A 14,300-nucleotide genomic window follows, 5' to 3' on the forward strand; every position below is an offset into this window, starting at 1 on the left:
TGCTTAAGTTGAGAAAAACCTTATATAGATTCTCAAAGAATAGAATAGAATCATACACAAGGAAGGCATGATTATTAGAAAAAGGTTTATGAGAAACTCATTCAAATTTATAAAGTTTACAATTGTGATATACAAAAGAGTAATAAATAAAAGTAATTGTTTGGAGTATTACAAAACAGGCTGAAGATCATTAAGAACAAAATTCGTCGAATGTTAATTTCCTTAGTTTTTGCATCCCAAATGATGGATCTATAGATGAGCTTTTGGAAAATGTGAACGAAATAGAATGAGTGAAAGATAAATTCAATCTGCACTTACGTCGTTTAAGTGAATCTGAACCTAAGTTGCATTGGGACTATACCTACTTTAGATCCTAGTTATGCATAATACAAAGCATAATTTGATTTTCTTGTGCTTTTACTATACCTACTTCTGACTACTGCTGACTGGATAATTTGATTTTCTTGTTTCATGATACACCCGAAGTCTCAGAAATACATAAAAGCTTGAAAAATTTTGAACATCACGAGCTTTCAATTGAGAGTGATCCAAGTTCTTTGGATACAACAACTAATGTAACATTGGAGTTTGGAATGGTTAACAATCATAGATATTAATTGTCATATTTCTTTTTTACTTAACTAAATTTATAAAAAGTTCAGCGTTGTAATTACATGCGATTCACATGTAAATCACATATGATTTACATGTGATTCACATGTAATTCACATATGAATTACATGTAATTCACATGTAAATCACATGTAACTTACATATGAATCACATGTAATTCACATATAAATCACATGTAATTCACATATGAATTACATGTGATTCACATGTAAATCACATGTAATTCACATATGACTTACATGTGATTTACATTTAAATCACATATGAATTACATGTGATTCACATATGAATTACATGTGATTCACATGTAAATCACATATGAATCACATGTGATTCACATGTAAATCACATGTAATTCACATATTAATTACATGTGATTGACATGTAATTCACATATGAATTACATGTGATTCACATGTAAATCTCAAGTAAGTCACATATGAATCACATGTAATTCACATATGAATTACATGTGATTCACATGTAATTCACATATGAATTACATGTGATTCACATGTTCACATATGATTTACATGTGATTCACATGTGATTTAAATGTGATTCACATGTGATTTACATGTGATTCACATGTAAATCACATAAGAATTACATGTGATTCACATATGAATTTACATGTGATTCGCATGAAAATCACATGTAATTCACATATGAATTACATTTGATTCACATATGAATTACATGTGATTCACATATGAATTACATGTGATTCGCATGTAAATCACATGTAATTCACATATGAGTTACATGTGATTCACATGTAAATCACATATGATTTACCTGTGATTCACATGTAATTCACATATGAATTACATGTAATTCACATTTAATTCACATATGAATCACATTTAATTAACATATGAATCACATGTAATTCACATATGAATTATAGGTGATTCACATGTAAATCACATGTAATTCACATATAACTTACATGTCATTCACATTTAAATCACATATGAATTACATGTGATTCATATTTAAATCACATATGAATCACATGTGATTCACATGTAAATTTCATGTAATTCACATATGAATTACATATGATTCACATGTAATTCACATATAAATTACATGTGATTCACATGTAATTTACATATGAGTTACATGTGATTCACATGTAATTTACATATGAATTACATGTGATTCACATGTAATTCACATATGAATTACATGTGATTTACATGTTCACATATGAATTACATGTGATTCACATGTAAATCACATGTGATTTACATTTGATTCACATGTAAATCACGTATGAATTACATGTGATTCACATATGAATTACATGTGATTCACATGTAAATCACATATGTACTTTTGTGAGTGTTTTTGCATCAATCATTTTTTTTTTAATTTTCTTGTAGATTTGGAAGAAAATATGGTGAATATTAAAGAAGTGAAAAATGATAAATTGAAGAAAATATGTGAATATATTGACACAAAGACATGAAACGCTTTGAAATTTTGTAGCATATTTTTTGTTTTTTATATTTTATTTTGTATCTGTAACATCCCGAAATTTAAGTACATCTATTGAACCCTTTCTATTTACCAAACTGTCAAGTTTAGCCCCTAAGTGAAAAGTGTTGCAAACGAGTACGCTGGGCGTACTGAAGAGTACGTTGCGCGTACTCATGTGCTTATTATGGACGCGGACTCAATTAGGTACGCTGGGCGTACCAAAGTTACGATGGGCGTAACTGGCTCAGATGCAAAACCCTAAATGAGACTTGAGGACTATAAAAGGAATGATATGGTCCTTACCCCAGCCACCATATTACAGAGAGTGAAACCCTAAGAGAGCAAAAACCCGTTATAAGCTTATGTGTGTGTTCTTAAGCTTGAAAGTGTCATTTTGTGATGGTGAAGAAGAAGAAGAGGCCATGGTGGAAGCTAGAAGTTAAAGGGCAAGCTTAGATCCGAGTTCTATAGAGGTTGGAGCTTCACCTGGAGGTAAAAAGCTCAAAGCTTTCCTTGTCATCTTTGATTTGTGCTTTAGGGACCCATTTTTAGGGTTTTTGGTCCCAAGGTGGAGACTTTATGAGCAAAGGGTCTCCATAAGCTTAGATCTGCCCTATTCCAGTGTAATATGTGTTGTAGGTTCATAAAAATCCAATCTTGGACGTTGAGATTAAGTCATGCATGAGATTAGGGCTTAATGGGAAAAGAGGATATATGTTTGAAGTGATTGGTGACCTTTACAACCATGCAAGGGCTTAAAGGTTCCGACTTTATGACTTAAGGGGCAGTAGGGAGCTTAGATCTGAGTTATGAGCCTAGGTCTTAATCTTTTCAGATCAAAAATGAAGAAAGTAGGAAACTGGGACTTACGTTGGGCGTAATCCCAGTACGCGCCGCGTAAGGGTTTGAGACCCCGATTCTGGATCGCCGGAGTACGCCCCGCGTACAAGAGCCGGTACGCGCCGCGTACTGCCCCCTGTTGACTTTTGTTGACTTTTAGGGTTTTAGTCAACATTTGGACTTTTGGGTTAAGGAGGGGTAAAATGGTCTTTTACCCTTCTGTGGGATTGTAGAAAAGGGATTTAATCTAGCCTTTGAGAGCCATTATTTATTTGAGGATATTGTTTATGTGATTAGGCGGGGGCTAGATCCGTATATCCGTGTGCGAGATTATCCAAGTTACCCGAGGTGAGTATTCTCACTATACATTATCTAGAGTGGTATTTATGTGTAGACCGGAGGGTCTTGTATGCTATGTGTATATATGAGATTATGTGCATTGTGTTATATGTATGTTATGTGTTGAACAGACCGGGCCGGAGGGCCCAACGATATAGACCGGGTCGGAGGACCCAACGATATAGACCGGACCGAAGGGTCCAACGACACAGACTGGACCAAAGGGTCCGACGAGCTATGACCGGACCAGAGGGTCCAACGAGCTACGGGACTGGAGGGTCCCGCTGAGACACATCGACCGGAGGGTCGTACTGTAGCCTCGAGTGGCGTATGTGTTGTACGTGGTATTTTGGGGAACTCACTAAGCATTTATGCTTACCGTGTTATGTGATATGTGTTTCAGGTACCAGCGAGAGTCGCGGGAAGGCGCCGACATGATTTGTACACACTGGCAGAAGATTAAGTGTTGAGATTCTGGGATATGTTTTATGGTGATGACATTGATATATGAGATTTTGAGAATATTATATGAGTTTTATTATGTTTGAAAAATGAAAAACTGTTTTAAAAATTTACGTCGTTACAAGTTGGTATCAGAGCCTTGGTTTGAGGGATTCGGATGCACCTTCGGGCGTATCTGAACTCAAACTAAGGATTTGAGGAAATTTTCATAAAAGAAACATTTTTTCTAAAAGAGAAAGATTTTTGAGAAAATCAGAGCGGAGCAGTGTGTACGATCAGCCAGCGCCCGAACGGTGATTTCCCAAAATACCCTTACATTATGTGCTATGAGATATTATGTGATATGCTATGCATGCTAGAGATAGGCTAGGTATTTCATATTTTAGGACTAGAGTGGCATGATCTGTGATGCCTTAGCCTAGGAGTTGCTGTTATATGCGATGTGCCTTCGAGTATGTGTTGAGTATGAGTATCCATCAGGAATCCTTTTAGAGAGGGATCTGAGTAGGGGAGTAATCTAGGGGAGATACCTAGATGAGCACGTGTGGAGTCTACAGAGAGAGTAGACAGATGGCCGCATGGGGCGGAGTTGATTTATTATGTAATTTTTTAGACATTTCTATTAATTTTTCGAATAACACAAAAAAAAAAATTAAACTTTAAATGAGGTTGTTAAGATTACGATCATGTCTTTAATAAATTAATTTTTATCTAACACTTCACTTTTAGTTCTCTGGTTCTTGGGAAACTATGAGTTCTCAACCGATCTCACCCATATATATATATATATATATATATATATATATATATATATATATATATATATATATATATATATATAGGGTTAGGTTATATTGTTTTTAGTAACTATTGTGTGCCAGAACGTACAGATCTGGACCATCGGATGAATAGAATCAACAATCATGATCTGAGGGTCTATGATATTACAATAGGGTAGCATGTATCATATAATCACACAAATTTCAGCAAAAGGGTATTTTGGTCAATTAACCTATTTTAAAAAAGGAAATTTTCAGATTTTAAGGGATCATTAATTCCCTTATTTTAAAAAAATCTGATTTTTTTTAAATTAATTCTAATTAAATTTTAATATTACTTTTAATAATAACCAATTTTATTCTGTCAGAATGACAAAAAGTCAACAATAAACTAGTAAATATATATGCGGTTTTATTCTTGCATAATATTGTTTCATTCAAGATACTTTTTATATTAAACATGCTTAAAGAATTATACAACATATTATCAAGAAAAACATTTTCTAAAGAATACGGATTTTATTCTTTAAGAATCAATATTTACATTCATCCGTAAAGAAAAAGACTATAAACAATTATTACAATCATTCTAAAAAATTATGACTAATAATGGTTTAAGGATTACATTTTAAAAAAGAAAAATCATCAAAATCTAATAAAAACACTACTCTATTCCGAAAGAATATTATTCTGAAAGAATATTATCGTTCTCCATATTTTCTTCATTTTCCACATTAATGACAACCTCTTCAAAACCTAAATTCACAAAGAAGAAATAATCAACTTTCAAATATTAAAAATTTTAGTGCATTAAATAGAATAAAACAATAAATTCTAATAGAATGTGATATACATTCAAATAGAATATAACTATAATTTCTACAAACCAACATTAACAATCATCCTTAAACTTGCAATGTATATTATTCTGAAAGAATGTAATGTTTCATTATTTAGAATGTTATTCCATAAGAATCGAGACCAATAACAAGAATATAAACCAATTTTATTCTGACAGAATTGGTTACGGTAATTCACTGCTTAAGTTAACAAGAAATTCAAGATTCTATTCTGACAAAATTAGAATTCGATATTCCATTCTAGCAGAATGATCGACATCAAGATGCATTAAAAAAACCTAGATTTCAACTATGTATTTTATCGAACACGTGGTGTTCTTCTTTAGTTTCTTCAAAAAAAATTAATGAGAGTCTTACCAATTCAGTTTCTTGGTGGTAGGGAACTGGAGATACAACTAAAAAAACATGTTATGATTAGTACAATCATGTAATCAATAAAATTGAACTTACCTGATGTTAGTGGAAGAATGAAATCGTACGCAACCTACGTAATGCACAATAAGTGAATTCAAAAAGAAGATTCATAGATTAATTTTGAGAATCCATTAAAAAACCTAAAATCACTTTCATATTCATAATCAATTTTACAAAATTGCGATTGGTAATTCTTTTGGGTATTACCAACAATCAATAAAAAAACCATAGTGAATAGTAAATCACGTAGTTATTTTGGGGGCTAGCAAAAAGAGAAAATTTTGAATTCATAAGCAACTTTTATAACATCGTGATTGATACTCTGTGATTGGTATACTAATAATCAAATGAAAAAACATAATGGATGTTAGAAATCACGTACGTATTAATAGTTGAAGATTGGTAGGAGGCATCAATCGATATTTCACATTTGTTTTTTGGCCGGCGATTGAATGTAGATTTATATGGCCGATGGTGTTTTGACGAAGAAGGGATACGTATGAATGTTTCAGAGGAGCCTACGGCGACAGAAATAGAATATGTATGATATGATAGGCTAGGGTTAAATAGTTGGTCAAAAAGATTTTTATGGTAATTACCATGAATTAAGGGATTTTATTTTAATTATCATGCTAAAGTTACATAATTACCCTTATAACAATTTTTATTTATTTAATTATTCCTAAATTCCTATTGGTGCATTCATGCACACAATAGTTGATAGAAACATTTGAACCTAACTCTCTCTCTCTCTCTCTCTCTCTCTCTCTCTCTCTCTATATATATATATATATATATATATATATATATATATATGATTCAGAGAGGATGCATCTTTTTCTAATGCAAACAGTTTGTAACCAGTTGCTATTATTAGATTTTCCAAAACACTTAGGGTGCGTTTAGTTGCAGAAAAATAGGCCGTTTTCCGGAAATTTTTTCCAAGAATATGAGAATTTTGAAAACGCGTTTAGTTCGTCTATTTTTCTAAATTTTTCACGGAAAATGAAAATTTTCCGTTTTCTAAAATTACAAAGAAGTTGAAATTTTTGGAAAACCAATAATTATTGTTTTTCACATTTTTATAATTCCAAAGTATTTGTAAAATATAAACACACACTTAATCCCACCTCTACCTACCCCCACCTTAACACCTCCAACCCACCACACCCCTACCTACCCACACCCACCCACTCATAACCCCCCCCCCCCACACACACACACACCCACCCATAAACAAACACCCACCCCAACCCCTACCCACCCACCCACACCCACCCCTACAAATACACACCTACCCCAACCCCCACTCACACTTGCAACCCCCCCCCCCCCCCCCGCCCACCTACTCACCCACACACAAACACAAACCCACAAACACCCACCCACCCCCTACACACAAACACACACACCCACACCCACCCCCCACACACAAACACACACACCCACACCCACCCCCATAACACCCACACCCACCTAAAACACACACACACACACACCTAACACCACTACCACAATCACCGACCTACCATCACCATCACCACCACCACTACCTCATCACCAGAATCACCACTGCCGCCGCAATCTCCACCATCGCCGCCGCCACCACCACCACCCTGTCGCCATCATCGACACCACCACTGCCCCCACCCCTACCCTACCACCGCTACCGTTTTCTAAAAATAAAAACCGATAGCAATATACATATCTAAACGCGTTTTCTAATTTTCTAAAACTGAAAGTGAAAAATAAATAAGTTTTAACTAAACGCGTTTTCTAAATTTTCCAATGAAAACTGAAAACGAAATATAAAAACTTAAAAGAGAAAACGAAAAACAGAAAACAAAAATTATTTTTCCGAAAGTAAACGCAACATTGTATTACCAGTTTTTTTTAGGTAGGTGTGGACATTAACGACGGCAATTGATTGTTGACCAAATTATACTATTGGGTAATATGGTCTTCTTTTATCATTATGGTAAAATCTAGATATATTTATAATATCGAAAAGGCACTAGTTGCATGGTTGGATCCATCCATGTTGATTATATGATAGGCGCCGTCTCAACCCCTTTTAAATAGTCATTACAAATTCACAATTTGCCAAAGTTTCATTTAAACCCCTCCAATTTGTGTAAAACCTTTAGCCAGTAGTTGTGAATGATTCAATGTTATAGCATGTTCCGCTTCTATAATTGTGTTGAATATATTGTTTTGGCAAGATGTAGGTGGTAAGTTTGAAATGTGAGGTTATTTTCCTAAATCACAAAAGTTTTGGTCGTTTTGATCAACAGCCTCATTCCTGGGGGTTAGTTTCGTCAAAATCCTTTTTTCTTTTTAAATTATAAATATCACAAAAATCAACGTAGAACACCCAATAGTGTTTTGAGAATAATAATTATAAAAACGGTCGAGAGTTTGAAATAATGGAGATGTGACCTCTGGGAAGAAAAGTCTGTTCACACAGCAAACACGGATACACGTTCAGTGTACATATTATTGCACACATCGCCGCCGTGTAACAGAGCTCTGAGCATTATGGCATCTCGGCTGTGGTTGTGCTTGACGATCATCGCCACCGTAGCTCGAGCTCAAACCACCACCGATCCAGCTGAAGGTACTCTCTCTCCAATTATTTATGATCTCCGATTCTCCACAGATGCCATACGTTTCTGCTATGTGTGCTTGTGTGTATGAGAGAGAGAGAGAGAGAGAGAGAGAGAGAGAGAGATTAGTTCCCAAGATTTCAATTAAAAGGGGCTGTTTAGAAAATCAAGCTGTTTAATGGTTCTAATCTTTGAATTAGTGGCTAAAAGAATATAAGATTGCTTAACAGTTCATAAACAATTTCGATGCTTTTGATTCAAGTTCGTTTAGAGTTTGCATAAAATGCTATGAATGATGAATGGTTCAGAGCTAACATTTATTGGGTGTGTTAAAACGAAGTGAGGTATCATAAGTAAATTTTAGTTTTTGATAAATTTCTATTTTATATGTAAAAATAATAACTAATTTAAAACTATGTATTAGGGGATGGTTGGATAAATTAGATTATAGTTTATTAGCTTAGTAGCTTATTGCTTATTAATTTATTTGCGGTGAGAATAAACAATAAGCAATAAGAAATGGGAAATATGCTTATTAAAATCAGCTTATTGCTTATCTCTACCACAATAAGCTGATTTTTAAGAATTTCTATCCAAATACTTAAACTTAGCTTATTGTGGTGGGAATAAACAATAAACAATAATCACCCTTTCTTTTCCCTATCCAAACACCCCCTTTGTAACTAATGATTATCAATAAATTTGATCAATTTAGTTATGAATATGTAACTATGAGTTATATTTACTTTTTAATTGGTTGAGTAAAAAATAGTTTAGATGAAAACGTTGAGAAATGTGTTAATGCATCCAAACATTCATATGTAAACTACATGTAGATTAATGAGTCGCTCGGGTTGAAAATTTATGGTTCATATTCATGCAAATAGTCCAATATAAATGGATATTCAAATTGTAAAAAAAATGATGTTATTTTAACCGATAAAATATTATATTTCAATTAACCTTTTTTCCCATAAAAAAATAGATTTTGAAGAGTTACAAATAGAGATATTCACCAATATAATAAATATTTGGGTGTTAGCTATACTTGGATGATCTATTTTTCAACTTCTATCGCAAATGGATGTCATTAAGGCGTGTTTTGCAAAGAGACTTTGAGGGTTTTTAACACCCAGTTCCCGAGTTCAATTTAACGAGAGAAAAGAAAGGAAGTTGGCGGAAATGAGAAGAAAATAAAAGAAATTGGTGTTCCCGAGTTTCATTAAAGGAAAGAAGTGGAAGGAAGCAGAGGCCTAGAGGGAAATGAAATGATCACTTTCCCTCCTGACTTTCCTTCCGATTTGGGAGGATTTTGAAAGAAAAGAACAAAATTATTAATTTTCCTCCTGCTTCTCTTCAACTCATGAACACAAAATAAATTTTTGTTTTACTTTTCTTTCTCTTCTTTTCTCTCCTGACTTTCTTTTCACTTCTTTTCTTTTCTCTTGTTAAACTCAAAAACTAGGCCCAACAGTTTTTAACAAAAATACTTAAACTTTAAAAAATGTCAGGAAGTACGGGTTTAAACTTTTAGCTTTTAAAATGTTTTAACATCTAAATTTTATCTAATTTTATGTATTTGAAAAGTTTCCAATTATTTTTGTCTATGCATTGACACCCTACACCTTACATATCTTACACCTTAAGCTAGTTTTGCCAAATAAACTCTAAAAATTAAAATAACCCAATACAATGTAATATAACTCATACATTGATTATATTGAAGTAATAAAACTAAAAATACCCCAAAAACTATTACATGGATAATAGCCCAACATCAAATGATGTATGTTTACATGTGGGTCTTAGGTGGGGTGTACAATTTATGGCTCGTGTCCATGCAGGGGATTTTAAAGGCACCCAATAAAAACTCAAAAAAATTAAAACCGTCTAACTCAAAACCATTAGTAAATTCAATTAACAAAGTATTAAAAATGTGCTGAATGACCGTCCACTTCTTTTCAAAACTATTTCATGTTCTTTTTAGAGTAAATTACAGAAATGGTCCTCATGCTTTGGTCTGATTTATAGTTTTGGTCTCCAAATTTAAAAATTAATAGGTTATATTCCTATGGTTTATAAATATTACAGTTTTTATAATTGTTTTATATAAAAGACTAACTTATTATTTTTTTTTCATTTTTTTAACAATGTATTATTATTATTATTATTATTATTATTATTATTATTATATAACAATTTTATTTGTTCTTTACTTTAATAGAATTTATATATATTTCTTATAAAATTATTTTTATTTTTTAAAATTAATTAATTATATATATATATATATATATATATATATATATATATATATATATATATATCATATTGTTATTTATTCTTACCTTTATTTATTCATATTAGTTTGGTTTAAAATATTTTAATATTTTTGACGTCTTAATCGAATATATGATTTAATATTATTTTTTTTATGTTTTGTTTGGTCACAATATATAATTTTTTTTTTAAATTTATTTATTTATGTTTTTGCTCGAATAAACAAATTAAAATAGAATCTTCGATAACTATCAAACATCAAATATAATTATTTAATGTTTTTTATGTGTTTTTCGTTTACATCATTTGTATATATGTTTAATTTTTTTGTTGAGAAAAATTGCAAAAATAGACAAATCCACTAATTACTTTGTAAAAAATAGCCAAAAAAACTCAAATTACAAATTTAGCCACTGAAATCACAAATGGATTAAGCCCATCTTCGATTTTGAAAAGTCATCTACGAATGTACAAACCATCTGAAATCATACTGGAATTCCAACCCGTCACTTTTTGATTTGTACTCCTTTTTAGCAACTTCTAAGATTACCTCCTCGTTAGCATTTAAACGGACGTCATCAATTTTGGTGTAAATATCGTTGAATAATAGAATTTCGGTTTTCATTATCAAAAGCATCGTGGCAACCTAGATATCGTTTGTACGTTCGCAGATGCCTTTTCAAAATCACATATTGGTTTAATTCATTTGTGATTTCAGTGGCTAAATTTGTAATGTGAGTTTTTCTGGCTATTTTTTACAAAGTAATTAGTGGATTTGTCTATTTTTGCAATCTTCTCAATAAAAAAAAGTAAAACATATATACAAATTATGTAAACGAAAACCACATTAAAAAAACATTAAATAATTATATTTGATGTTTGATAGTTATCCGGAATTCTATTTTAATTTGTTTATTCGAGCAAAAACATAAATAAATAAATTAAAAAAAATTATATATTATGACCGAACAAAACATAAAAAAAATAATATTAAATCATATATTCAATTAAGACGTCAAAAACATTAAAATATTTTTAAACCACAAAAACTAATATGAATAAATAAAGGGTCGTCACACAAGTTAGATGTAGGATTGAAGATATCTGGTTCAACATCCAAGAATTAGTACTCGATTGAAAAGAGGCAACCGGCAAAGACTTGATTACCGGTTGTTAACCGGGTAAGGTATAATAAATGGAACATCATCTCTTTAACGGTGACAAATAAGTAACAAAAAAAACATTGAGGTTAAATCCAAACGAACATGTATAAATATGTATAAGAATAAACAACTATTATACCGTCATAACAACTATATTTTAACAAATATTTGTTAAAAGAATAATCTTAAATAAAATCTACCACTTGTTGATACTCATTAAGTATATATTGTCTGAAATACTAAAAAATTTCCCTCGTATTTTAATTTGAATCCTATTTCTTTTGTTAAAATAAATACGTAGAGAATTTTTTATTATTTCAGACAATATATATATACTTAATGGATATTAATAAGCGGTGGATTTTGTTTAAGATTATTATTTTAACAAATAGTTGTTAAAATATAATTGTTATTTTGATAGTTGTTAAGTTGTTTATCATAACAGTTAAGGTTATTCATTTAAAAAGTAACAATAAAACCTCTTAAAACTGAATAAAAAAAATAAAACACATAAACGAACGATGTAACGAAAAAGACAAAAAAAAACCATTAAATAATTATTGTATTTATATTTATCTATACATAAAAATGGATTTGTTATAAACTATAATAATTATTGTACTTTTATTTATATTTGATTATTCTCACATTAATATTTTGTTTTAATTTTTATATTGATTAAGCTTGTATTAAGCTACGATTATTCCTTAACCGACTGGGGTTGTCTCAGGTCCCACCTAGTTGATTAATTTTTACATAGAATACGTTAATATTAACAATAAAATATGTAATATTAATAATATACAAATTAATATAATTAATTATCAGAGACATCAACTATATGAAGATTACAATTTATTAAGTGGTGCATTCGGTGGAACATATGTATTAAGTCGAGCATTATACATTATTTCTCATGTATTAAAACGTTCTGATATGTTGTGACGTCAAAGTGACAAAACTCTATACATTAGATGTGATTCTTGTAAATTTACAATATATATATATATATATATATATATATATATATATATATATATATATATATATATATATATATATATATATATAGGGTCCAGTTCCTGTGAGGACTAATTTTAAAGTGAAGACTCGTGAGGGCACCTTAAAAAATTTGAAAAAAAATCTAAAAAAAATACAAATTATAAAATCGAGCATAGATCTATGTCCGGAAGAAAAAAAATTGGAAAAAAAATTTGTATCATTATGATCCATGGTTCAATTTTAATGATCCAAAATTTTTTTTCTAATTTTTTTTTCTCCCGGACATAGATCTATGCTCGATTTTATGATTTTATTTTTTTTAGATTTTTTTTCAATTTTTTTAAGGTGTTTTCACGAATAATCACTTTAAAATAAATTGTCACCCGATCTTTTATATATATATATATATATATATATATATATATATATATATATATATATATATGACAAAAATTACAAAAATGGTCCCTGTGGTTTGCCAAAAGTAACAAAGTTAGTCCCTATTAATGCGTTTTCATATAATATGTTATCACGTTAACGTTTATAAGTAAAAAAAACGTTATATGGGTGAGGGATCAATCACCCATACGTATTGTAAACGCATTTTTTTACTTATAAACGTTAACGTGATAACATATTATATGAAAACGCATTTTTACGTTTTCTTTACGTATGGGTGATTGATCCCTCACCCATATAACGTTTTTTTTTACTTATAAACGTTAACGTGATAACATATTATACGAAAACGCATTTTTACGTTTTCTTTACGTAAAAAATATAAGTCATTTTGATTTGATCTTAAAACATATTTTTACGTTATGTTATCACGTTGTTAATGTTTTTATGTAAAAACTTTTTATACGAAAATGTATTTTTTAAATATATAAAAAACATATTTTATACGTAAAAAACTTTTTTTTCTATGTGAAAGAAAAAAAAACGTATTTTATGAAAACATAAAAATATGTTTTAGGATCATAGCAATGTAATAATATAGTATACGAAAACTTATTTATTAAATACATTAAAAAAATATTTTATGTAAAACAAATACGTAAAAAAACAAGTAAATTTTTTGTAAAAAATATTTTTTTACAATACGCAAAAAATATAGTGTTTTATTAATTTTTTTTCTCTCTCTCTCTCTCTCTCTATATATATATATATATATATATATATATATATATATATATATATATATATATATATATATATATTAATTATTTACGTTTTTATATAATATTAAGTAATTTTCGAAATTATAAAACAAGTTTGGCTCTAGCCTAGTTGGTTAGAGCTTTGGTTGAATAAGGAGAGGGGAAGGAGGTCCCAAGTTCGAATCCTCCTCCCCTCATTTTATATCATTCTTATCATTTTAGACAAAATTACAAAAATGGTCCCTATGGTTTAGCCAAAGTTGCGGACTGTCTT

At 30.4% G+C, this 14,300-nt stretch overlaps 1 protein-coding gene across 1 annotated transcript in view; it reads left to right on the forward strand.

Moving 5' to 3' along the window:
- Nucleotides 1–8,186: 8,186 nt before the first annotated feature.
- LOC145124156 (putative LRR receptor-like serine/threonine-protein kinase At1g56140) overlaps nucleotides 8,187–14,300 on the forward strand; it is a 28,403-nt gene continuing 22,289 nt past the window's right edge. Inside the window, exon 1 of the mRNA XM_079059392.1 lies at nucleotides 8,187–8,432. Within this exon, the coding sequence (XP_078915518.1) occupies nucleotides 8,354–8,432 (79 nt within the window). The 5' untranslated portion in view covers nucleotides 8,187–8,353. The remainder of the gene's footprint in view (nucleotides 8,433–14,300) is intronic.

The sequence above is a fragment of the Lactuca virosa genome, chromosome 7, assembly GCF_052849685.1.
Source record: "Lactuca virosa cultivar CGN04683 chromosome 7, Lactuca_virosa_CGN04683_v6, whole genome shotgun sequence".
Taxonomy (NCBI): domain Eukaryota; kingdom Viridiplantae; phylum Streptophyta; class Magnoliopsida; order Asterales; family Asteraceae; genus Lactuca; species Lactuca virosa.